This window comes from Sturnira hondurensis, unplaced genomic scaffold (assembly GCF_014824575.4).
Source record: "Sturnira hondurensis isolate 20B ecotype Veracruz unplaced genomic scaffold, ASM1482457v3 Scaffold0016587, whole genome shotgun sequence".
Lineage (NCBI taxonomy): Eukaryota > Metazoa > Chordata > Mammalia > Chiroptera > Phyllostomidae > Sturnira > Sturnira hondurensis.
The window spans coordinates 143,873-168,997 of record NW_028089218.1 but is presented as its reverse complement, the minus strand read 5'-3'; the positions used below and the strand labels follow the sequence as shown (position 1 = coordinate 168,997).

Sequence of the window (25,125 nt, the reverse complement as noted above, 5' to 3'; positions counted from 1 at the left end):
CTTGGCAGCTAGGGACCCAGACTTCAGCTCTCCTCACCCTGGGTGTAGAAAGGTGCTAGGTGGGGAAACAGGGAACATTTTTGAGTGTCTACAGTGTAGCAGGCATCCAGCCTACAGAATTCTTATAACAATTCCCTGGGAACATTTGTCCCTATTTTAAAAATGAGGAAACTAAGGCACTAAGAAATACAGTGATTTGCGGCCCTGGCTGGTGTAGCTCAGTGGATTGAGCGCGGGCCTGCGAACCAGAGGATCACGGTTCGATTCCCAGTCAGGGCACATGCCTGGGTTGTAGTCCAGTTCCCTGCAGGCCAACTCCCAGCAGAGGATGCACAAAAGGCAACCATACATTGATGTTTCTCTCCCTCTCTCCTTCCCCTCTAAAGATAAATAAATAAATAAAATCTTTAAAAAAGAAATACAGTGATTTGCTTTACAGTGATTTGCTTTAGTGGGGGAGCTGTTTGAATGTGTTTGAATTGACAGTTCCAAATCCAAATCCCCTAAGCCCTCTCAGGGACCGGGGTGCTGAGTTCTTAGCTCCAGAGACCCTGTCTCCAGCCAGGGGGTCTAGTTTCCAGCCCCAATTATCCAGCACCCAGCCCTTGTTCCAGGGATCCAGACTCCAGCCTCAGGCACTTAGCCTCCAGGACCCTGTTCCCTGATGCCCAGGCACCAGACACAAAGATGGGGTCCCAGCCAGCCCCACCTCCTCATACTGACTTCCTTATGGTACCTGCAGTGTAGGTGAAAGGCAGAGTCGCTAGTTCCCCTGTCCGCTCCATGAAGGCCGCAAGCCTTGGGCACCAAAACTTGTGGCTCACATCATCTGGGCATCGCCGCCAGTCAGCCCGGAGACAGGCCTCTCCGCAGTACAAGACAGCACCACACTGGGGGCTGGGGGGTCACAGGGAGTGTTGGTGTCCGCGAGTCCTCTGCCTGCCCATTGGCTGCCCTGCTGCCGCCCGCCCACGTGTCACTCGCTCTGTTTGTATCCTCTGCCAGTAGCAGCTTGTTGTTTTCATCTTATTTCCCTGCCCTTCACTCTGTCTGCAGAGTCCCCCACCAGCCTGCTTTTTCTCTGTTTGCCTGACTGTTGGGTCTTCCTTTCTCTTACTCCATCTTTGTGGGCTGCTCACCAGGGTGTCAGCTTCACTTCAAAGCTGTGCTTGTGACAAACATGGCAGGTTCGAGCCCGAAGGGAGGCAAAGGTGAAGCCTGGCTGGGGACCCCATGTCCGCATTGGGGTCTTGGCCAACTTCACTCCCAGCCTTGGGACCAGACTCTCCAGCTTTCTGAAGGGGGGCGGGCAGGGCATTAGGCTGTGGGGTTCATAAGTCCAGGTCCCCTAGGCCTTCCCACCCTGATACCAGATTTCTGTACCGATGTAGCTGGGCATCTCCCACAGTAAGCTGTCGGGGCTTCCGTGGGTCTCCAGAGCCCATGGGGCAGGCCATGCTGTGGCAGAGGAGAGCATAGGCCCGAGGAGCCAAGTTCTCTGTCTCTGAGCCCTTGCCTGAGCTCCTCTGGGCTCCTTCCATTAGCAGGTCAATGCCCAAGATGGTGCCATGTTCATCAGTCACCAGTAAGAGGCAGGAAAGGTGCAGGGGGGCAGCCTCTGGAGAAGAAGGGAAAAGTCGGAGGTGGGCAGTGTGGCAAAGATGATCAGGGTCAGGAGTACCAAATCCAAATGCCCCCATAGGCCAGGCAAATAAACTAAGTGAGTAAGGGGAACTAGGTAGAGGGTGTGCCTCATCTAAAGGGTCAGCTGCTACACAGTACCAGCATTTGCTGCCATTCAGAAATGTGGGCCTGCTGTCAGAACTTCAGTTTTTCTTAAGAAGGGAAAAGGCCACACTTCAGGAGTTTTTTTACTTCCAATGTTTAAATGTTGGCTCAAATTCAAAAACAAAAACAATGTGGGACAATGAAAACACCTTTTCAGACCAGACTGACCTAAAGCCACCCTTCTGTCTGTGACTTTTAGCTGGGTGCTAAGTGGCAAACAGGACTTCAGAGATGGAGTATGTCTGAGCAGGGGCTAGGGCAGGGCCAGCTCTAGGTTCTTACCACTTTTCTGTCCCTTCCTCTTCTCCGGCCCAGATCTGTCTTCTGCCCTGTCCTCTGGACAGCCATCCTCAGCACCTCCTGCTTCCTGCTCAGTCTCTTCTGCCTCCCCTGGAGGATTTGCTTCCTGGGGGGACTCCCTGATCCCATGGGCTGGCTCCCCATCCTCCTCTGGTTCTACCTTCTCTGTGCTTGCATTGTCGTCTCCATTTTCTTCCTCTTCCTCCTCCTCTTCCCCTTGCTCCCCTTCCTCCAAACTGACAAAGCTGACATAGGGGGTTAGGTCTCGAAGGTGGAGTGGGGGCTCATCTCCCAGCAGCCAGCCAGCCCCCAGGCCTGGTCCAGGACCTGACTCTGCCCCTCTCCCCAAGCTGATGCCCACACTATGGTTGGGCAAGACATGAAGCACCCAAAGGGCAGGGTCCTGGGGCAGCCTTCTGATCTGAGCCTCCAGCTGTTGCCAGCGTCCTTCAAGGATGGTCTCCACAGCCCCACGGTCTGCCACGAACTTTCGGAACCAGCCAAAAAGGAGGGCAGTGAAATCAAGGAATTCATCTCGATATCCAGATACAAACTCCATGTCTTCAAGGGCACTGGGCCTGGGCTCACTAAGCAGAGGAAGGGATTATTATATGGTGAGGGAGAGTGTGGTGGTGAGAATTTGGGGCTGGGTCACAAAACGTGGGAGGATGGGTTTAAGGCTGTATAGATAAGTGTTAGAAGCTGAGAATAACGTTTTCAAGGCTGAAGATGGGAATCCAGGGGGTGAGAATGGGGACCACACTTGAAAGTGGACCATTAGGGTTAAAGATGTACTCAGGAGTGAGATGGTATTTGAGGCTCAAACCTCAAAAGTAGGGTTTGAGTTGGATAGAGATGAGGGAGGGCTAATCCTATCAGGAAGAGTTTGGTCAGGAGGGAAGAACTATGGGTCCCTCCGTGGGATGTGGGGGGAGGGAGCAGGAGGAGCCAGAGCATCCCCTCAGCTTGGGTCGGTGTGGCGGTGAGCCCCAGGAGACCTAGCCTCTCCCGGCCGTTTCATTACTCCAGTACCTGCAGCCGCCACCACTTTTCGAAGGTAAATACCTCGGGGGGTGGGGGCGGGCGTGACGTCAGGGCTGTGGAGCCCACCGCCCGCTCCTCGCGAGTTGGCAGCGTGTGTGCGGGAGGTTCAGGCCAGTGTCAGTGCGGCTGAGCGCGCGGACTCCCCTGCGCGCATCACCCGGCCATGTGACTGGATCCAGCTGTGTCAGGCCCCCGCCAGGGAAGTGAAAGAGTCTTGGAGGAGGAGACGGGGTAGACTCCCCCGTGGACGTCCGGTGGACGACCTGGAGTGGGTGAGCGGACGGGCGGGGCTGGCGACCCTAAGCCGCACGGAATCAGCCTGTCAGGTTGCTGCCAGCCTGCCCAGCCACTCCGAAGCTCAAGTTTTCTCTTTCTTGGGACATTTCGGTCCCCTCTCGACGAAGGCTCTGGCCCGGACGTGGGTGACGGAGCTCCGCCTTTGGGGGTTTCCCTGCGTGGGAGGCCGGAGTCCGCGGGGAGTCGACGGTACTCGCTGAGCTGTCGGTTCCAGACGCTTCGAGCGCTGAGAGGGACGGAGGACGGTGCGCCACCTCCTGCCGGTGTCTACGCCGGATCGGGCTGGCACGGCCTCTGCCTCTCCCAGAATCGCAAGCAGAGCAGGTAAAGGAAGCGAACGCCTGAGAGAAACCAGCCTACGTCGCTCTCAGCCTGTCGGGGAGCCAGACTGGGCCAGGTGTCCCCAGGATGGGGACAGCCTGGGGACCCCAGTTCTTGGGTCTCCTCCTTCTCCTGCTAGCGGTGCTGACTCTGCCAGGTTCGTCAGGGGCAAGTCTGGGGCCCAGATCCCTGAATCGGGGGAAGGGAAATGGGTGTGTGTGAGAGTGAGGCGATAGGGCCTTGGGATTGAGTTGAATACATGGAAGACAGGCGTTCCAGGATCCCCAAGGCAGCGGGGCAGGGAAAGGGCCAGCTGCCAGGAGGTGGGGTCAGGCTGGAGGATACGTGGGTACAGCTGGGACTATGATCGAATTTGGGGATGTGATGTGTGGACTGAGCCTGGGAATCAAACCCGGAGTCTCGGGAGAGGCCGCAATGGGGCAGTGGGTTGGAGGTTAAGTAACAGCCTGGGGAGCGCCTTGGCCAGGGAACCAGTGTGTGACCACCTCTGTCCCGCTCAGGCAGTGGCAATGAGGGCAGCAGCGCTGGAAGTTGTCGCTGTGGTAACACGATTCCTTCCAACTACCGTCTATCAGATCAAGAAGTGAAACATCTCCAGAAACATGTGAAATACTATAATCAGTGTACTTCCTTTGTCAGGTAATCTCACCCACCCCCCTGGAAGGCAGCACCTGCCAAATCCCTCCTTGCCAGGGGCCTCCAGGACTCTCTGCAGTTAAACTTTAACTCCTTAAAGGGGAGGACCTACCCCTTCTCTGGGTTATGTTTGCCTTACTTCTTATACACTCGGTCTTCAACCTTCCTGGGGAATTTCCCAGTTGGGTGTGACCTCACCTGTTTGCAATGAGGAAAGAACTGGGAAAGTGGGGGACACGTTCTCGAAGCTGAGACCCGATTCTTCCTCCTAAGGTTCCACCTGCCTCGCCGGACTGTGTGTGGGGGCAGCAGAGACCCGTGGGTGATTGAATTGATCCGCTGCTTTGAACACAAAGGTGAGAGCTCTCCCCTCCCCTCCAGGCTCTCTCTCCAGGGGTTAATGTGTCTACAGCTTAGTTTCCCTTACCTTAGGTTTTTTCCCGGTGACACTCCACATTCCTATTCTGAAACTGGCCAAAACACTTTCTTTCACTTAAGGCCCTGTTTACCAAACATCATTCACCACCACTTTCATGATATTTTGCCAGTTCATCCTGTGCTATTATTTGCTGAATATTTTTATTGAAATCAAGGCATTGTTTTTTTATGTATTGAGTGTTAGAGTGGGAGAAAGGAAGGGGAGAGATAGAAAGATGAATATCAATTTGTTGTTCCACTTGTTTATGCATTTTTTTGTTACTTCTTGTATGAGCCCTGACTGGAGAGCAAACCTGCAGCCTTGTTGTTATCAAGACAAGGCTCTGACCAACTGAGCTATTCTGCTGACAGTGCTCAGGGCACTATTCTTGTTTCCCATTACTTTATGGAAATTTAAAGACATACAGTATACAAAAGTTAAAAGAACTGAACATTAAACATTTATATATCCACCACCTAGAGTCTACAATATATGATTTTTGTTTATATTTTACATGTTTTATATATGTACATAATAAAGCAAATATATTTTATAATATTGAGTCCACAGCACTTTATTTGCTTCACAGCACTATATTCACAATAGTTCGCAGCACTATATTCACAATTTGCTTTATTGTACATTCATCTGTCTATCCATCCTCTATCATCAATCACCTTATTTTTTAATGCATTTCCAAGTAAGTGGCCAGCATGACTATACCCCCAAACATTTCAGCATGCATATTATTAAGTGGAAGTCAATACTGTTTTGTTACTTTTTTCTTTTGAGGTAAAATTTACACACAATGAAATGAATAAATCCTAAGTGTGCACAAGCTACTATTGAAAAACTTAAATAGCAATTTGTCCTAAGCAATAATGTCTGTGAAGTCACAAATTTAATGCACTGGTTGTATTTTTCTCCTAAAATAAACACACAGCCATTAAAATACAAAATGGTTTTCATGTCCCACCTAAATTTGTCTTGTGTAGCCTCAGTGGTAAGCTTACCACCCTCTGGACTCTGCAGGCCTTTCTTTACTTCATTTAATCCTCCTAGCTACCCTGGCTGTTGGTACTAATATTATCCCTACTTCACAGCTGAAACAAATGAGTCCCTGAGAGGTTAAGAGACAAGGGGCAAGGTCAGACCGCTACTTTGTAGCAGAGCCAGGGTTCCAATCCCGATCTCTTGATTTCCCGGGGCAGAATACATGCTTGTCCCAGTGGTTTCGTGTTGTGGTTGGCTCAACAACCTTTCTTCCCCACCTTTCACTTCAACCCCTGCCTTGCCCTCCTGATCTTCAGCTATTCCCTTGATATTCTCCTTGACCCACATGACCCTCCCTCTACTTCTTCACTGTATTCCCTCACATCCCTGATTTCTCACTTCTTGCCTCTCCAGAATGTGGACGTGCTCACTCTGGGGGAGTGGCCCACCATAAGCATTTACCTCCCCTCAATAGCCATGTTCCTGAGTCCACAGAAAGGGCACCTGCAGTCATAGGAACCTCTGCCCAGACGTACCTGCCACCCACCTTGCAGTCTACCCAGCAGCCCACCCGTCCAGAAGGCGTACTGTTTTTGGACAAAAAGCTCATTCATGCCAGTGAAACCACTACTTCCTCTGTGGGCCACAGTCTGGAGGCTGGGCCTGAGGCTGGGGAGAACAAGAAGCAGTTGGAAGAAAATGTGGGTCCTACAGCTGGGACACCTGCCATGGTGCCAGTGCTGTCCCTCTTGGCCATCACCTTCATCCTCACTGCAGCCTTCCTCTATGTGCTGTGTAAAGGGAAGAGTAAGAAGTCGCTGCAGTGCTCTCCAGGTACACTGGAATTCTGAGCCCCTCCATTAGAGGCCAGTCTCCCTGGCAGGCATCCTGACCCCAGTAGCTTATAGGTAGCTGGAAACCCACCACAGGCAGGCAAATATGCAAGTTACTTGCATCATGGACCATAGGTCACAAGAAAAGAGTTAGCCAGACTACAGAATAAGGGATACCACCATGGACCATGGACCATGGACCAGTGCTTAGCCTTCGAAAGCCAGACAGTGCTTGGAGAAACACCAAGACGTCAGCTAGAGCAGACTAGTGGGAGATGAAGCTGTGGAAAGTGGAAACCATCCATTTAATTCACAAATCTTTATTTTTTTTTTATTTTAAAGATTTTATTTATTTATTTTTAGACAGAGGGGAAGGGAAGAAGAAAGAGGAGAGAAATATCAATGTGTGGTTGACTCTTGTGCACCCCATACTGGGGGCCTGGCCAGGAACCCAGGCGTGTGCCCTGACTGGGAATAGAACCAGCAACTCTTTGGTTCACAGGTTGGCACTAATCCACTAAGCCACACCAGCCAGGGCCATAAATCTTTTTTGAGCACCTACTGTGTACCAGGTTGTATGGTTAAATGTTTTGGAGTCTGATTCTTCAAGTTATCACCACCACCACCCCAACTTCTCTTGATCTCAGAGCTTATCTCTCAATTTATCTTTTCCAGATCTGCAGCTTCAATATACATCTGTGGCACCAGACTCCCAACACTTGGGCTAAGAATGGAAGCCTGTGAGGACAGAAATTGTGATTTGGTATCATGTACATTGACTATATTTAAACAATCTCTCTGGTACATGGTAAGCACTCTGTATATATATAAATAACCAGCCACTGCTCTCTCAGAATTTCTTCTGCTTCTCCCCCCACCCCATAAGTGTAATTCCACTTTTTAAAAAATATTTTATTTATTTAGAGAGAGGGGAAGGGAAGGAGGAAGACAGGGAGAAAAACATCAGTGTGTGCCCCTCACACATACCTAACTGGGGGGCTGGCCTGCAACCCAGGCATGTACCCTGACTGGGAATCCAACCAGTGACCCTTGGTTCACAGGCCCACGCTCAATCCACTGAGCTACACTAGGCAGGGCTAATTCCACCTTTAACATGGTAAAATTCTGGGCAAATTCTGTATGTGTACTCTTTCTTACTAAAAATTATTTGTATAATTATTGACTTTTCTGTATATATTGGCTTCATGCCCCTTTACCATGATTCCTGGCTTCAGCTTCTTTGCTGATGGTCCTGTTCCCAACCCCTAAAGTTTCCCTTCACACTACACCAACTTCGGCCCTCTTCTGACCCCACACTTAAGGCCTGGGTTTTCCCACTCCCTCAGCAGCCGCCATACAGGCTAGTTTTACTTCCTAAATCCTTTGAATCACCCACATATGCCCCAGTGATAGTCTGAGCTCATTGTTTTTGTCATTACTGTTTTTATTATTAAAACTCTTAGTTCTTGTTTTCTCTCTCCCAATGAAGAAGAATGTACATGTCTGTGGATGCCTGGGACAAGGACATGAAATATATGAGGAAGTGGGTTGGGTGCCTGAATCTCCGTCTCCCATCTGAGTTTTTTAGCACTTCTGTGAAGTGCGTGTACAACAGCAGCACCCTGCTGGAGGAACCAGGGCACAGTTATGGGCAGGCTTGGTCTTCAAAGTTCTCCATTCCCACCTTTTATCTCACTGTCCTCATATATTCTGACCAACAGGGCATGCATGGCAGCCTGTGCTTCCCATCCTGAGATTTCCAGGTTCTGTCCTGGGGTGCAGGTAGTGGTCTCATTCCAAGCTGTCTCTCCACCTACTTGGCTTAGTTTTCCAGCATCTGCTCACAGGTTCGGGCCACATCACTGAGCTTGAGGCGAGCATAGTCCACTCGCTTCAGGGCCATCTGACAGTCCTTCCTTGAAGAATAGCTGGAGCCCTCATGAGGCTGCCCTGTGGCCACCTACAGGACATTTTAACTGGTCAATGAAGCCCCCTCTCCCTAGTCTATCTCCCCAACAGGGCATCAGATCTCCTCTCATGTCTTCCCTGAGTTTGAATCCATTATACCACATGGTATCTGGATGACCTAGGGTAAACCACTTAACTTCTGTTAACCTCATCTGGAAAATGGGGGTGACAGTAACTAATTCCTACAGCTGTACAATTAAATAAGATAACGAAGAGTGGCACATTGTGAAATTTTGGTGAATGGTGGTTGCTACTGTAATGACTTCAGAACCCTCTCAATCCTGTCCTTTTTCTCAGGATGTAGCCATCTGGGGTTTCATGCCCCTGAAGTTAGGTCAAAAGTCTTGTGGCTTTGGGACTGTTTACAAGCCCTCTCCAAAGCCTTCTTCATCTAGTGGATCATAAGATGAAGCCCAGTGAACTAAGCCCCGCCTTTCTTTCCTTTTAGAGGAAGAAACCGGCTCTGGAAAAGAGGGGTCCTGACAGGGTCATCCAGTCTGGTGCCAGCTTGGGCAGCCCGGTTCTGCCTGGTTCCCGAGGCCAAGGCTCTTCCTGGGCACTCTGAAAGCTAAGGCAAAGGCAGATAGCTGGGTGGGAGCACTGCACCTCCTACCGCCCACTCACCTGGGTTAGGTATCGGATCTGAGCCGACAGCTCCGCCTCTACATGTTGCACAGATGCCGTGAAAGCCGCTGCTTGCCGGTCTAGCAGCCGTTCATTGGTCTTCTCCTTCGAAAGTTCCAGGATCACGGTACCTGCCAGGAAAGAGAGAGGGCTGGGTTACTCAGAGAGCCCCAGAAGATCCCCGCCCACGTGCCAGCCCCTCCAACTCCCGCTCAGCACAAGCCAGTAGGATCCCTCGCTAGCCTCACTCCAATTCTCGGGTTGGCGCACGTGCTCGCGGCTCTCCCTCACTCTCTGCCTTCCGGCGTCGTATCCCCAACCTGCATTCTGAAGAATCGCGCCTATTTCCCGTTCGATGTCTTCCAGGGCGCGTAGTCGCTCGTTTGCCAGACTGTAGGTTGCCATTGTCACTCCGGTAAACGAAGGGATTTTCTTTTTTCCTTCCGACCCCGGAACCCGGAAGGTACAGTTATTTGCGCCTGCGCAGAGGATACTTTCTCGCCGGCACTACAAATCCCAGGGTAATCAGCGCAGCCTCGCTTTTCTGGGTTCACCTGGTGAACGGTAATTCTCTGGGAGTTTTGCGCATGCCCAGGGCTGCGTCACTGCCACAAGACTAGCTGAGTAAGAGAAAGAATGGGAACCTTCTCTAGCCAGAGGCCTTTCTGACCGGTTCACCTTCACGACACTGACTTGTGGTCTATAGTTAATTTTTTTCTACAAGAACTACTTAAGCGTCTGCTGATGCTAGGTGATGATAATGGGAGGGGAGTTCTGGGGTATTCCTCCAGACTACACAGCCCTGGAACCTCTGAGTGCTCGCCCGGCTCCGCCGTCTGTTGGGGTCTGGGGAAAGCTTGATTTGGTGAGTGTTGTGTTACGTTATTCGACCTAGCGCTCGCTCCTCTGCAGGAGCCCAGCTGAAATACCATCAGTATATTCTCAGAATCAGGCATATTTCAGTCTTTTCCCCTTTCCGGTTTTCTATTATGTGGTGGCCACTGAGGGTACAAAGATGAATGAGATGGACTCTCCCGTGATAGTGGGATAGATGTTTTGTTAGAGATATGCCCCAGGTGTATTACCAGGAGCACATAGAAAGGATTCTGGGACGAGGTGCAGCCTGAACCGATTCTTCAGGGTAGCCAGGTGTCTATACCTGGTTGAAGAGGAAAAGGGAACTGGCACAGGCAAGCACATGGTGCTTGAAGGGGTCTAGCACATTTGAAGTACAGCAAGGGGTTCAGTTTTGGAGTGAATGGAGTGTGGTGGTGGTTAGGTGTGACTGGTGAGACTGGTGTGGGAAGACACATCAGGAAAAAGTTTGTGCCCAGGTTGCTGTGGCTCAATGCATTGTGAGCATTGGCCTGCAGATCCAATGGTCGCAGGTTCATTCCTAGTCAGGGCACATGCTTGGGTTGCGGGCCAGATACCCAGTAGAGGGCGCGCGAGAGGCAACCACACATTGGTGTTTTTCTTCCCCTCTCTAAAAATAAATAAAATCTTTTTTAAATAGAGATTCATTTTACCGTAAAAGAATTAAGCATGGAGAAATGTTTTTTGTTTGGTTCCTTCATTTCTCCCACCTTCCCGCATCCCTCCCTCCCTTCCCATAGTGGATTTATTTACCATGGAGGAAGAACCCATAGAGGCAGAGGTTGAAGAGAGGGGAGTGGGAGAGGAGTGACCTGAGCACAGCTGGAAGGATTAACTTTGAACTGGAGAAGGCATCTTAACCTTGGTTGTCTAGGAGAATTGGTGTAGATATCAGTGTTTTGTCCGTAGAAGGTGGAAAGTTGAAATCATTCATTCTTCATAGCTTAATCTATGGAAAACAGAAGGAGTCACTTTGAACATGAGAAAGGTTTGGAAAATTAATGAGCAAGATGGGAGCAGCAGAGGGAGGTGACCAAAGTCATGGAGTGAGACAGGGTTGTCAGGTATTGAGGGCCCAGTTGAGGTCAGAGACCATGAGTTCATAGTAGTCCCCAAATCGTATTTAGCACAGTGTTGGCACCTAGGATGTGTTCACAAATATTTGCTTAATGAATGAATAAATAATTTGTGTGATTCTTTTTTTTCTGGCAGTGCTCACAGCCCAGTGTCAGAGTGGAGAAGAGCAGGGTGGTAGTTGACACGCGCCAAGGGTGGGGTTTGAGAGCAGGTATTGTGAAAGGAGAGAGTTGAGGGTGCTGATGAGATAGTGATATGATGATCTTGAATTTAATGTGGAAAAAAAGGAAGTGTCAAATTGTGAGGAAACAGAGAGGAGCTTTGTTATAAATAAATAAGCCATGAACAACATAATTATAATAGGCTACACGAAAATAAAAAACATGAATTATTAAAAACACCAGAAATAAATACTTTGAAACTATAAGTGATGGTTGCACAACATTGTGAATATACTAAATGCCAATGAATTGTACACTTTAAAATGGTTAACTTTATGTTATATGAATTTGACCTCAGTTAAACAAACAAAAACTGAAACAAATTCAAAAGACAACAAAGTGGGGAAAATATTTGCCAAAATTATGACAAAGGGCTAATTTCTTTACGACATAAAGAGCTTTTAGAGTACACTAAGAAGATAACATTGTGTATCCTGAGAAAGAAGATATCTACTAAGAAGGGCTTCTGGTTGCTAACTGGGCTCAAATTAAAACAAAAACACCACCCCCACCCCCAGAGTCTAGCAGCTGTTTCCACACAGGGGCTTCTCATGCAACTGCACTTCAAGGAGAAGCCTGCACTGAACTACCTGCCTCTGCACTGAACTGCCTGTGTTTCTGCCATCTGAACCAGCCCTTACGAAGGAGTTCTGGGAATCCTGTTTCAACCATAGGACTAAGGCTTTCCCCATCCTGTTGGAGCTGGGCAGCTATGTCCCCCATCAGCTTCTTCACCAAACAATCAAGAGTCTCCATTCTGACCAGGACAGTATCTGGACCAGTCAAACTGTGACAGTTTGAGTCCTTGTTTGCAAGAAGACTGATCAATCAGGGACCAGGGCGGGAACTTCTGTCTATATAAGTCAACTTACTTCTGGCTGCTCTGACAGTTCACTGTCCCTTTCCATTTCCCTGGCTGGAGCTGAAACACCAAGGGCATCTCCGCAGAGCAGAGCGGAGCAGTCTAGCCCTGGCCCCATGGCCTCCTCACAGCGGTGGTGTTCTGCAGCTGTGCTGTCTAACAAACAATTGGGCTGTTTTGTGCTGAATGACATTTTCTTCACTGCACCCCAAGTTGGGGATTCCTGCTGGCATTGAATTGGCACCAACAAACATTGGTTCACAACATCAGCCCAGTAAATCTGGTTTATCCTCACACCTAAACAAAAAGTTAATCTTTACTCCTAAACAAATAAGTGCAAAATGACGTAAGGATGATGCCACATGTCACCTGCTTATTGGCAGTGATCAAAAATATGCTCACTGTCTTTACCCCACAACTCTACTTTTAAGAACTTACCCTACAGATGTACTTTACATGGGCAAAAGGACATAAAGATAACTTTAATACCGTTTGGATTAGCAAAAGAGTGGACATCTGTCATGTCCATTGATAATAAATTGGTAAAAAGAACATTTAGGCAATGGAAAGCTATGCAGCTTTTTAATAGATTGAGGTAGATCTATATGTGTTGTTAAAGGAATGCTCTAGTAACATCATTAAAAGAGAAAAGCAAGGTGTAGGAGAGTGTTCATAGTATGCTACTATCTGTGTTTAAAATAAGGGGGGAATGTATGAGTACAACCGAGTTTGCAGAATGCCTTTGGAAGAATATCAAACTGGCGCTAATGGTTGCCTCTGGAAATGAGAAATGGGAGGCTGCGAATCAGCTGCAGGAGGGAGCCTTCTTTTCACTGTTTACTGTTTGAATTTTTTTAAAACTATGAACATTTTTGCCCTGGCTGGTGTAGCTCAGTGGATTGAGCACAGGCCTGCAAACCACACGATCGCGGTTCGATTCCCAGTCAGGGCACATGCCTGGGTTGCAGGCCAGTTCCCAGCAGGGGACTCATGAGAGGCAACCATACATTGATGTTTCTCTCCTTCTCTCCTTCCCTTCTCCTCTAAAGATAAATAAATAAAATCTTTAAAAAAAGCCAGTCTTTAAAAAAAAACACAACATTTTTTACTGCCTTAAAAACATAAAAACCTAGAAGAAAAAAAGGCACTGTTTTTCAAAGTGTGTGCTAATTTAGAATCCAAATTTCATATTCTTTCTGGGACTACTGAATTGGAACCTGGGAAGGCAGAGCCTGAGACTCTGCGTCTTTATCTTACATCTCAGAGGATTCTGATTCACCCCCAAAAGTTTGAGATCCATCAGCTGAGAGCCCAGAGATCAAGGAGCAGGTTGGTGGGAGTCAGAGGGATGGCTGTTCCTCCGTGCGAAAAAGACCAAGGTGTGCAGCGTAGGTTGCTACTGTGGAAGGGTAAGCAAGCTCATTGGCATTTTGGCGGCACTTAAAGCCTGTGGGTAAATAATGATTTGATTAGATGTCCTGAACTGTAATAGGCTTCTGTGGGCTGTCCCATCTTGCCTTACCAGCCTCATCTGGAGCTACTTTGCCTGTAGCTATCTTTGTTGAAGTACCTCAGGCCTCTTTCAGTCCTTGAAATAAGCTGTTGCTTTTTGCCTTCACACATGGTGTGGCTGTTGCCTGGAATGCTGGAACTCCTCAGTTTGTTTCTCTGCTCAAAGGTCACTTCCTTCAGGGCAGTCTTCCCCAAACCCCAGCCTAGGTCAGAACTCCATGTCACATGTTCTCATAGCTCCTGTACTCCTTCCGGGCACAGATATTGTAGTTAATTAAGGAATGATTTAATATTTGTTTTGGTCACTGCTATTCCCTATACTATGCCTGGCACCTAAAAGGGACTTAAATATTGTTCATGGAATGAATGAGCCTTAAATAGTAAAAGTCTGGAGCATAGGAGTGGGAATGGGTGTGGAGGTGAGGAGTGCCAGTGGAGCGTTACCAACTCCCTCCAGCTTGGCCTGGGGCTTTGGCCAAGCCTCCAGGAGCCTTTGAGGAGCAGCCAAAAAGCAGCAGTTGGATGTTGCTCCTCGGACTTGCCCACAGCAGCATGACTCTGGCTGCCTAAAGCCATGGTTTCTGTGTTAGAATGTAAGTACTAGGCTCTGTGGAGATGCTGTGTGACCTCTGTCTGGTGAGGCTGCAGCTGCATCCCACTGAGCCCCAGGAATGGGCTGCTTGCACAACCAGGGGCAGTGGAAATGGATACACTAGGTCAGAACAGGTCACCATGTGATCGTGTGTGTGGGCTGCAACAAGGAACAGTCTATACTTTGTGGCTTTTCCAAACTGTACCCTTAAACATTGGACTGCCCAAATTAAGTTTTGACGTTTACCTTGGAACACAGGTACAGCTCCGTCATTCAGTAAACATTTATTGTGCCATGTGGGTAGAGAGGAAAGATTAGGTCCTCACCCACAGGCTAGCAGACTCATGGATGAGCACATTCCTCATACACTACATAGGAAACACACACACTCATGCCTACTAAAAGGTTTATTCTTTATGCTCAGAAACAAAGAAGTGGCCTTGCCCCTGCAAAGGGACTGAGCTTGAAGGAATGGGAGGCAGACAGTGACAAGAGGGAGTGTTGGTGTGAGGTTGAACGTGGCAGTTCTTTCTTCCCTCTTTTCCTACTATCACTCCTCTTTTCAGTGTCCCCCTCCAAAAAGTTTAGGTATGAACACAGCTTGCCACCCATTGGAAGGTTGGGGAAGCACAGCCATAGTCAAAAAATTAATGCCCATGTTCAACAAGAGATAGGTCCAGTGCGTATCTGGTGGGGATGGGAGAGGAAAGGAGGGAAGGGATTGGTTGAGGAAGCTGCTGGGTAGAGAGGAAAGGAAAAGAGGCAGGGACCCACTCCCCAGTGACCGTGGGAATCTTGGTCCTGCCCCTACCTCTCCCAGCACCATCCACTCCCTTCTTCCAGCCCCCCTTCCTAGCAGAACTGGTCGTCATAGTCCTCATCCTTCATCCCCTTCAGCCGAAGCCGGGCAAAGTCCTCAAATACGATGTCGTCATCTGTGGCATAGCTTGGTGGTGGAAAGGAGGGGGTGAGGTGAGGGCTTCCGACCCTCATCTCAACTTCCCATTCCCCTCCAGAGACCGAGATGTTAGAGTAGCAGTGGGACTGGAGGTATTTGGAGGAAGGGACAAAGCAGGGGCAGTAAGAGGCATCTCACAGGGCCGACATCTTGATTGGATGCTTCAACCATCCCTCCCCCCAAAGAAAAAAATGGTGGGAGGTAGATTTGAACGTTAACAGGAATCTTTGTCCAAGAGTCAAAGGTAGGAAGGGAGGGGATGAGGCTCTTACTTGGTATCAAATTCAATGAGGTTGGTGTCCACAGGGACATCTGTTTCAGGAGCAGCTGAGGGGAGGAGGAAAGTGGGTGGGTGTTGGAAGGACCAGCTTTTCTCCAATGGCCCTGCCTTTGAGGGCTTGGGGTGGGTGGCTTGCTTACCTGACTGGGGTCTGGGGACGTTGATGTGGTGGTCATGGGGCTTGGGGTGCATAAGAACAAAAGGCAGCTCCACTGAGACATCCCTGGGGCGGGAGAGAGGCAGTTCGATGAGATGACAATGCAGAGCTGGAGGGAACCACTGCAGGCCCCACCCCAGGCTGCCCAACACACTCACCCGCCTCGGGACACCACCAGCTTCACCTTGACCCTGTATGACACCAGGATCCCCAGCACCTCCTTGTTGGCACCCTCTTTCACGCTGCAGTGGGGGGAGAAGCTGGATGATGGTCATCACCCTACACCTTAGCCCAGACTTGGGGCTCCCATCACAACCCTGGGCAGGATCTCCGCAGCTCCCGGGGCTGCAGCAGCACAGGCTGTGCTGTGGGAGCCCCCATGCCAAACCTCTGTGCAGGACCCTCCCGTGGCTTCTCATCTCTCTCACAATAAAAGCTGAAGTCCTTGTGGCCTTACAGCCCTGCACTGTCTTGCTCACCATCAGCCCTCTGACCCCACCTGCTACTCTTGTGGGGTAGTTCATTCTCAGCACCCGGGCCTGTAGGCCTGCTCTGTGTGGTCATGCAGTGTGTACCCTGAACAAAGGCTTCAGTGGGGGTGAAGTTCATAAGAGCATTTGTGATGCTCCTACTCCAGGGCTGCTGCTGCCCAAAGGCACAATGGTACCCTGGGAGCTAGCAGCGCGGCTCTGCTGGCCTCCTGGAACTTCCTTAGACACACTGGCCTGGATCACCACTCCAGGCCTTTGTGTTTGCAGCTCTCTCTGCCTGGAGTGCTGTTCTGTGTGTCCATACTACCTACTTCCTTTGGGTCCTTACTCGAAATTCACCTCCGGATTAAGTCTTCCCTGGCCACTCTATTAAAAATTAACACAGGAACAGCACTCTCTCTGCTTTCTCCCTTCTCTCCCTTGCTTTCTCTCCTTAACACTGGTCACTAAACATACTATCTATATGATTTGTCTAGCTTTCCTCCCCAGAAAATAAGAGGCTTTTTGTCTCTGGCTGGCACCCAAGACAGAGCCTGGCACACAGCTGGTGTAGAGTGAGCGTCTCCTGGGCTGCGGGAGAGCTCCCCACCCACATTCAGCCCCACCCTCACATGGTGCTGGAGGCCAGGTTGGTGTCCTCATGCTTGAGCTTCCCATCCAGGGCAAGACCACGCTTCTCCCGGTTGTCGCTGAGCAGCGGGGTTATGGTGTACACCTTGCAGAACGTGGAACTGGGAGATACTTGGTCACTGGATGGGGTGGGGACAAGAGGACAAGACTATTGGAGGGGCCAGGCTGGGTGAAGGGCAGATCATGTCCCCATCACTAGCCCCTTCTCTGGGCACAGGTCACAGGGGAGTAGGTTGTGGCTTAACCTGCCCAAGTAAATGAACAGCTCAGAGCTATCAGATGGGAATACCCTTGAAGGTGGAGATGGTTCAGGGAGAATTCCACCCCCACCTCACATCCTTCCAGGCCCACTCTTCTCCCTTGAGGTTGGGACTCAGGGCTGTTGTAATACTCACTCTTGTTCGATCTGAGCCACGGGACACTTGTACTGAGCAGTGCTGAAGAGGCAGATGTCGGCATACTGTCTCACTGTGGGGCGTGGTAGGGGTGGGTCAAGGGGCTCTGCACAGAGTGAAGACTATTGCCCCACTCCAGACCGTGTGGCCTGGGCCCCGGGGCCACACCACTCCCACCTTTTGGCCCTCCCTGTGGCAGTAAACGCCTGGTGTCCATCTCATTCTGGGAGAGCCTATGTGAATTCTGAGCCCAGGTGGGTCTCCCACACTGGGTATGTCCTTGGGTTGAGATCATGCCAGAAGCCTCGTGTGCAGCAACTCCCTCCCCACTAAGATCCCCTTCCCATTCCCTCCTCCTACCAGAGACTTTGATCTTCTTGACAGTCTTGGTGGAGTTGTTGGTGACGTGCACATTGACACTGATGGGCTCCCCGTGATAGTACAGCTTTTGAAGGGAGGAGGGGCAGGTTAATTGATTCTGTTTTCACTGGTCCCAGTCCTTACCAGTGTGCCCCCAACACAGACATACTGCTTGGCTTCTTCCCTCTAACCCTAAGTGCACAGCAACTCTCCACAGTAGCTGAGACAGCCTCCCCTAAAGATGCCATCTTGACACACAGCTTCACCCTGCCCCCAGGGTTGGACCTGCATTGGAGCACCTGCACCACCCTCCCACACCACACCTCTTTGTCCAGGGAAGCCTCAAGGTGCAAGGACCGGTCAGACATGAGGAAGTGGCGTGTAGTTTCAGCTGAAGGCTGGGGGCCGGGTTTCTCTGGGGCAAACTGCACCTTTCGGATCACCAGACGCACAGAATTCCTGGGAGTGAGAGGGGTCAGACCTCAGACACCCAAGCACCCACTTCTACCTCCCGAAAAGACTAGGACTCCTGGGAGCTGGGACGGAATGGGCAAACCACAGGGGAGGTGACTTCCCTCACCTTTTGTGGCTTTTCTCTTCTACTGATTTGGCACAGAAGGCTCGAATCTCAAAGTCTACCCCGCAGGCCTCGGGAAGGGGAGAAAAGGCTGGGTCTTACACAAGGCCCCTGCTGCTGTCGCCACTCCCTTCCTTCCCTCTTTCCTCAGTCTTGGGCGGGATGTTTGCCCCATCCTGGTCTGAGGAGCATAGGGCCTGGCCCTTCCCCCTCTGCCTGCTTAAGGCCTGGCACCTGGCAGAGGCTTTGTTTTGGCTGTGTCAAGGTGAGCCCTTATACCCAGGCATATGCAATGCAGGTCAAGAGCAAGAAGCAGGGTTACAAGTGAGCAGCAACTGTCCCATGCACACCCCACCCTCCCTGGGAAGATTACCCTATTCTTCATCCCACCCTGACTTTGTGGCAGCCCACCCCCATCTCATGGACCCTACTCTGTCCCATAAGTCCTCAGAACCATTTCTCCAGTACCTTCCCTGTGTCCTCTGGGCCTGGCTGCAGGGTGACAGAGCAGGGTAGATTCTGGGGTATCTGTGGCAGAGAAAAGGGGAGACTTCAGTTTCTCTTAAAGCCCCCAAGTCTTCCTCCCAATCTCAATATAAGAGGCTGGAGAAGACCTGGGGATGAGGAAGGAAAAGGAACATCAGGAAGGAGGCGGAGAGGCAAGGGCTTCCTGAATGCAGGGTGACCCTGTGGGGAGGTGGGTCTAGGGTCCCTCCTTACTGTTTCTTCCAGATTAGCTCATAATAGGTGCTTCACCCCCCAAACAGAGTCCCAAACCCCTTGCCCTGCAGAGGGTAGGGGGCATCCTCACTGTGAAAAAAAAAGGGTGGGCATGTTGGCCCAGCTTCCTCAGCAGCCGGTCCTGCAGGCGAGTGGGGGGCCGGGGCAGGTTGGGCACTGGGGGGAAGGCCTGGTAGGTGGCGATGAACAGGTCTTTTCGGAAGGACAAGCCCAGCACATCCAGGTCTTCTCGGCCATAGCGGAAGGCACAGGTGAGGGTCACAAACACTGGCAAGGGAGGGCAAGGGAGGTCAGGAGCTCCCCTTCGTGAGTCCGCCCAGTGCCGAGCAGCAGCTGCTTCTCCTTGGCAGCGTGAGACTGGTCGGAATCCTATACCTGGCTTCTGCCTCCGCCCTCCATATTGCTGATCTCAGCGCCAGCCCATTTCGCTTCCCTACCTCCCCTTGGGCTGCTGGAGTTGGGGGCCAGTACCTTTGCGGTCCTTCAAGTAGTCAGGGTCCACAAGCACTACGCCATCTGAGGAAAGGGACATATGAGCTCATTTCCTGTGAGGGTCTCTCCTCTGTACTTGGGTCCAGGAACTTCTCTAGGGGGATGGGATGCCCCTTCCTGGGCACACTTACCTACAGGATCCACTTTGTCCAGGTGATCTACAAAGTCCCGCTTGCCCAAGTACACAGTGAGCTGAGGATGGAGAGGGGTCACAGGAAAGATTGGGCAGGAGGGTGGTAGGGCATTGGCACCTCACACGGGCTGCCCTGCCCCTTGTCTTCCCAGGCTGAGGTATCCAGGATTTCTCCTGGTTTCCTCCCAGTGGGGCTGGAAGGGGAATGTGGTGGGGCTTCACAGACTGCCCAACTTTGAGGCCTTTTAGTCTCTCTAATATCTTTTCACACCTCAGCACACCAATCGGAAGTCTGTGTGGGTTTGTGGGTCACAGCCAGTTAGAGAGGGGCTCTGCAGTAAACAGGCCACAGCCCGGGGGGCTGTTAACTGTTCCTAGCCCCAGGCACCCTGGGTTGGTTCTTAGGAGGTTCTGGCTCCTCCCCCTTGGTCTTACTTAGGGACCTAGGCTTGTCCCCACCCAGCCCTGTGGCTGGCTCAGGTGGAGCAGCCTTTGTGGCAAGGGGCTTCTGGAGGGAAGTTGGCTCTTAGCTGTCACAGGAAGTGGGCAGCTAGGGGTTGGGGATCGTCTAGGGGCAGGCTAGGCCCTGTTAGGGCCTAGGGAGGGTCCGGAAGAGAAGCGCTGTGGGAGACTCACCTTGCAGTTAGGGCTCGACTTCTTGAAGACCCTAACAAAACAGAAAGGGAAACCCCACTGCCTCCCTCAGACTCAGCAGGGACCCGGGCACTAGGACCTTGTCCCTCCCCAGCCTGAGAAGCAGAGCTCACCCAGGGTTCCCGCCTGGAGGCTTTGGGGCTAGGTCCAGGCCTACCCCACCCTGCTTTTTCCCTCAAGAAAGAAAGGTAATCACAGGTCCTTTATATTCCCAACTTTGCAGCCCCTCAAAGCTGGTTGTCATGGCAACCCACTCCACCCTTACTAGTTCCCCTCCGCCATGGCAATGGCCACTGGTTGCCACAGGAACCACCCTGGCTCTTCCCAGAGGACCTCCCCCAGGGGGATGTGAATGGGCGAGTTGCAATATTGTCTGTATAAGACCTAACCCGTTTTCCATCTTCTCTGGTCTCCAGCTCCAAAGACTGCTGGAGTACCTGAAAACAGTAATGACCTCCGCCTTTGCCTCTAAAATGGTTTCTACTATAGGCACTACCTAACTATGACCCTACTCCATTAACCTCCAACTCTCCCCATCTATGATCTCAGAAGCTTAAAAGCCTGTTTGTCTTTCAAGGCCCAGCTCTGATATCATCTCCTTTAAAAAGTGGATCAAGCCCAGACCCTGGTTACTCCTTTTTTTTTGGGGGGGGGTGTTTCCTGTCACACTTTGTTTATGTCTTATTTGTGGTGTGATACCACACAAGGGCAGTTGGCTGTGTATTGTCTGCTGCACCAGACAGACTATGAGCATCAGAGGCCTTATTCATGTGGGCACCCCAGCACAGTGCCAGCCATATGACGATGATAATGCTAACATTTACTGGGTAAATACTGTACACCCAGCACTGTGTAAAGTGTTTTATGTGCTATTTAATACTCTAAATAACAGCTCAGTGGATTGCGTGCTGGCCTGAGAATCAAAAAGGCACAAGTTTGATTTACAGTCAGGGCACACGCCTGGGTTGTGGGTCAGGTCCCCAGCTGGGGGCATGTGAGAAGCAACCTCTCACACATTGATGTTCTCTCCCTCTCTCTAAAAGCAAGTAAATACAATCTTTAAAAAAAAAATAACCCACCAATGGATATCCCAATATCTTTATTTTATAAGTGAGGCAACTGAGGCACAGAAGAGGTCAAGTATTTTGCCTAAGGTCACAGCATAAATGGTAGGCAAACAGAGGTGGTCCGGCTCTGAGTACACGTTCTTAGTCACCAAATTATTAAACTCCCCTGCTTTTGTAATTGGGATTAAGTTTGTTGAATTGAAAGGGATTCACTTCCTAACTGCTGAAATAATCTAAGCCTGTACTCCACACCCTGCTGGAAGAATTGAGAAGTATCTGGCAACTCCAATGCTCTGGCCACTTGTGGGCTTGTTCTCTGCTGCATCACCTTACAATCCATTCCCAATCCACTCTGCCTCAGCAGTGATCTCTGGGAAGGGTCCCCAGAAGAAGCATATGAAATCCTTCCAACTAGCCCATCCTTCCTCCAATCCTACCACCTGTTTCTGCTATAACTTCATATTCCCCTTCTTCCCAGAAGGCCAAGCTATCCGAAGGCCATTGGAGATCCCTGGATATCCTCGTCCAATAAAGGAGAGTAAACACTGATATCATGGCAGCTAGAATAAGCACCCTACCTACTGTCCTTTTGATTCCTATGGCATCATTCAACTCCCCCTCCCCTTTGCTTCTGGTTTTCCTCTTTGTCCCAGTGTTTCTTCCTATTAGGAGCCTCGGTAGAGGGCTGCAACATCCACAATCAAGAGGGCCAAGTGGAGTATTGCTGTATGGTAAGCTGCAGGGCACCTGCACTCTGGATCTTGCTAGGCTAGGCTAGAGAGAAGCAGCACGTGTATACCCAGGCTGGCCAAGGAGTCAGAACGTGGTGGGGGGGCACAGAAGCAGATGCCCCCTCACACTTCCTGCTATTCTCTTTATTTCCTGTGGCCCAGAATTTGATAGGAGTAAGGGGGAATTGTGCCAAGTCAGCAATTCTCCTTTGGTCCATTCTTCCCCCTCTCTGAACCACTTAACGGAAATTGGGGGCCTCCCTCAAGTCAGCGACTTCCCCTTTCTCTGGGTTGTTTAACCTCAAATCCAGGACACCAATTCTTCCTGTGATCATCTCTCCGATACCGGTCAACTTGGTGCACAGAAGACTGGGTTCTCCTTCTCAATGGGTGGGGAGTGGTGGGTTTGATATGATAATGTTTTGCAAAACAAGTGATGCTCAGGACCAGGCTCCCATTCTTGATCCCCTCTGGATAGAGGCATACAGCCCCATTTTTTCCTCTTTTGCTCCTGCTCCCAAGGGAGCAAAGAGGCATTCACCCACAGCCCCCTTGAAAGTGTTGGCTCACAACAGGAAGTGGATTGTGCTAGAGACCAAAAAAGAGAACTCTTGGGGTGCCAGTGTAAGGAAGGAGCCTCGATTACACATAAAACATCCGGGGAGTGGATGGTGTGCCCAGGGCAGATACCTCTTCCCCTCATCCGCGGGAAGAGGGGTAAGGCCCAGACTCAGGAAGGGCTGCCAAGCACCCTGCTCCCTCGGGATGAGGCTGTTGCTCCTAGCAACCCCGGGGAAGGCAGGAGTTTGGAAGCGGGGATCCCTGGCCCATGGGACAGGTGGGGACAGCCCCACTGACTGTGGGGTATTAAACAAGGGGTTTTCTAGTGGCTAAGCACCAGTCTATGGGGGATCCCTTTTCCGGTACCCAGCCTGCCCATACTCTACCCCTTGGGACCGGCCACCTGCTCTTCCTTCCTCCGCCCCTGCATCGCAGCCTGCACGGGAGAACTCAGTCGTCCGGCCCCCACATCCCTGAGTGAACCCAGACGCCGGTTTCCTGTTTCCCTTCTGCACTCGCTTTCTGCAGGGACCCTGGCATGCATCCCCCTCATTATCCTCGAGGACCTAGGCGTGCGGCCCCAGATGGCCGACCCCCAGGGACCCAGGTGCCCGGCTCCCAATTCTCTCCCCGGTGTCCTTGTCTAGAAATAGTTCAGGCACCCACTCAGAGCCGCAGCCCACGTCCCTCCGCGTGGCCCCGCATCCCTTACCTGGTCCCTGGTTTCTCCCCCATCGTGCGCGCGCCCGCCGCCAGTCCGGTCCAAGGCTTGCTCGCAGCCTCCCAGTCCAAAGCTAGGTCCCCGCTCCTCCCCACGCCACTGCGCACGCGCGCTCTCTGCTCTTTCTCCTCTTCCCCCTCCCCTTCAGGCCTCCCCATCTCCACCCGCCGCCTCCCCCGTCCCGGGTCGCGGGGAATCGGGGGCCAGATGCGTCAGCCCAGATCGCGCCGGGCGCAACCAGCCCTTCCCTCACAGACACAGTGATTGGCTCCGCCCCCGCGCCCTCCACGTCCTACTTCTCTCGCGGACCCTCCCCAACTCCTTGCTCTTCTCGCCTATTTCTCCGCCCTCCCTCATCCCCCTTAGGAACTGATTGGACCCCCCTTAAACGAAGGCTCCCGCCTTCGGGACAATAGAGTCCTCTGATTGGTCCTCTGCATCCAGAACCCCTCAGAGGTCCCCTCCCCTTTGTTTGCTTGCACCGTTGCGTTGGAGGCGCTGGGGGTAGTAGGGTTGTAGGAGGGGGGATGTAGAATGAGCCCAAACGCTGTCTGCGAAGGAGGGTGAGGGGATGTACACGTGGGTGAGCGGTTCCAGTTGAGGGATGGTTGCTTTGGTGCCTACAGCTCACCCGCTCACCTCAGTGCTTGCCCCTTTTGTGGCCAGCCCTCGCTTCTGTATTGTGGTGTGTTAGCTCCCCCTGGTGTCTGTGTTTAATCTTTGCAAGGTTACTTTGCCTAATTTCTTTGACTACTACTCATCTTTCTCTGCTCATTGCAGCTAACATTCATCCATCTACCCATGCCTACTTATTTTGTACCATCCACTTATATTGTTAGGGCATGAATTAGCAGACAAGATTGAACATGGGCCCTGCCTTCCTAGTATACTTGAGGAGACATAAATAGGTATTATGATATAATGCTATAATGGATGTATGACCCAGAAGACAAAGCAACTATAAGCATTTTGCTGGGGTGGGGGTGGAGGGAGTGCAGGCTGTCCAGAGAAGGGAACATTTGAGGACAATCCTTCTGAATGGTGGTAGAAGTTGAGAAAGGGTATTCCAAAGAGAGAGCAAGGTGAGGCACATCCTATGCTTAAGTGTTTGTGGGGTAAGACAGCAGGAGAGAGAAGGCTGAGGAGGAGACGGAAACAGAGTCTGAAGGATTTTGTATAGCAGGTGAAGGAATGAAACTGAGGCCTTTCCTTGGAGAAGGACGCATGGCTCCAGTGGTTTCTTTAAGCAAAGGAGTAGCATGATGAGATTTGTATGAAGATAATTCTGGACAATGTGGAGGGTGGAGGGAGTGTGGCCAGGCTGTTGTAGACTAAAATTTGGCAAGGGGAGATAATGACCCTTAGAGTGGAAGGGAGATGAGGTGACAGGCTGAGAAATCATTTCTAGCGCAAAATTGACTGGACTTGGGGAGGATGATGGATGGTTGACATTTCAGATTTAAAGAGCTACAGTATTTCTTCTTTCATCTCTTTTTCCATACTCCCCCTATCTTCCCCAAATGAACCAACTTCACACTACCCCCTCCACTTTTGTATGCAACAAAAACTAACATGCACACGAGACAGTTTCTGAGATCATCTTTAATGTTCAGACACAGGCCTAGCCACCAGCTGCCACCTCCCTGCACTTTAGTTCTATCTCCACTTCCTAAGTTCTCTCTTCACCTCTCTCAAGATTTAAACATTTCTTTTAGACTCATGAATCACTTTTGTTAAAGCATCATGACCAGAAGGTAATGAGATCTTCATTATTACCTGAAAGGTAATATTACC

At 50.9% G+C, this 25,125-nt stretch overlaps 4 protein-coding genes across 9 annotated transcripts in view; 1 reads left to right on the top strand and 3 right to left on the bottom strand.

The window, feature by feature from the left end:
- The window catches only part of ZMYND15 (zinc finger MYND-type containing 15), a 47,451-nt gene extending 44,208 nt beyond the window's left edge, over window positions 1-3,243 (bottom strand). Inside the window, exons 1-4 of the mRNA XM_037066203.1 lie at window positions 2,071-3,243; window positions 1,384-1,618; window positions 1,140-1,295; window positions 737-897 (exon numbers count right to left, since the gene is read on the bottom strand). Of these exons, the coding sequence (XP_036922098.1) occupies window positions 737-897; window positions 1,140-1,295; window positions 1,384-1,618; window positions 2,071-2,647 (1,129 nt within the window). The 5' untranslated portion in view covers window positions 2,648-3,243. The remainder of the gene's footprint in view (window positions 1-736; window positions 898-1,139; window positions 1,296-1,383; window positions 1,619-2,070) is intronic.
- A 126-nt stretch (window positions 3,244-3,369) lies between these two features.
- On the top strand, window positions 3,370-7,550 carry CXCL16 (C-X-C motif chemokine ligand 16). The gene is given in 6 exon segments (XM_037066211.1): window positions 3,370-3,907; window positions 4,272-4,410; window positions 4,681-4,763; window positions 6,233-6,652; window positions 7,327-7,364; window positions 7,366-7,550. Coding segments are annotated over 6 exon segments (780 nt in total). The 5' UTR covers window positions 3,370-3,837; the 3' UTR covers window positions 7,396-7,550.
- Window positions 7,551-8,077: 527 nt separating this feature from the next.
- MED11 (mediator complex subunit 11) lies at window positions 8,078-9,741 on the bottom strand. Of its 2 annotated transcripts, none has more exons than XM_037066213.1 (3): window positions 9,492-9,741; window positions 9,244-9,374; window positions 8,078-8,611 (listed from the first exon to the last, which is right to left on the bottom strand). In XM_037066213.1, the coding sequence occupies exons 1-3, from the start codon at window positions 9,646-9,648 to the stop codon at window positions 8,474-8,476; spliced, it is 426 nt and encodes a 141-aa protein (XP_036922108.1). In that variant the 5' UTR covers window positions 9,649-9,741; the 3' UTR covers window positions 8,078-8,473. The 2 variants fall into 2 exon arrangements, with proteins under 2 accessions (XP_036922108.1, XP_036922109.1); XM_037066214.1 differs by having other exon boundaries at window positions 9,564-9,741.
- A 5,034-nt stretch (window positions 9,742-14,775) lies between these two features.
- On the bottom strand, window positions 14,776-23,405 carry ARRB2 (arrestin beta 2). Of its 5 annotated transcripts, none has more exons than XM_037066205.1 (15): window positions 23,323-23,405; window positions 20,234-20,264; window positions 19,596-19,656; window positions 19,444-19,488; window positions 19,043-19,239; window positions 18,700-18,759; window positions 18,235-18,302; window positions 17,978-18,113; window positions 17,655-17,739; window positions 17,295-17,367; window positions 16,881-17,018; window positions 15,937-16,020; window positions 15,614-15,844; window positions 15,195-15,329; window positions 14,776-15,070 (listed from the first exon to the last, which is right to left on the bottom strand). In XM_037066205.1, exons 1-14 carry the CDS (start codon window positions 23,343-23,345, stop codon window positions 15,236-15,238), a joined length of 1,326 nt encoding a protein of 441 aa, XP_036922100.1. In that variant the 5' UTR covers window positions 23,346-23,405; the 3' UTR covers window positions 14,776-15,070; window positions 15,195-15,235. The 5 variants fall into 5 exon arrangements, with proteins under 5 accessions (XP_036922100.1, XP_036922102.1, XP_036922099.1 ...); XM_037066207.1 differs by having other exon boundaries at window positions 14,776-15,329; window positions 15,614-15,668; window positions 15,762-15,844; XM_037066204.1 differs by having other exon boundaries at window positions 14,776-15,329.
- Window positions 23,406-25,125: the final 1,720 nt, after the last annotated feature.

Coding starts and splice junctions, on each gene's coding strand:
- MED11 (XM_037066213.1), bottom strand. CDS start 9,648: ATGGCAACCTACAGTCTGGCAAACGAGCGACTACGCGCCCTGGAAGAC. Junction 9,375..9,491: donor GCGCCAACCCGAGAATTGGA/GTGAGGCTAGCG, acceptor CTTTCCTGGCAG/GTACCGTGATCCTGGAACTT. Junction 8,612..9,243: donor AGATCCGATACCTAACCCAG/GTGAGTGGGCGG, acceptor AATGTCCTGTAG/GTGGCCACAGGGCAGCCTCA.
- ARRB2 (XM_037066204.1), bottom strand. CDS start 23,345: ATGGGGGAGAAACCAGGGACCAG. Junction 19,489..19,595: donor GGACAAAGTGGATCCTGTAG/GTAAGTGTGCCC, acceptor CCCTTTCCTCAG/ATGGCGTAGTGCTTGTGGAC. Junction 17,368..17,654: donor CAAGAAGATCAAAGTCTCTG/GTAGGAGGAGGG, acceptor CACGCCCCACAG/TGAGACAGTATGCCGACATC.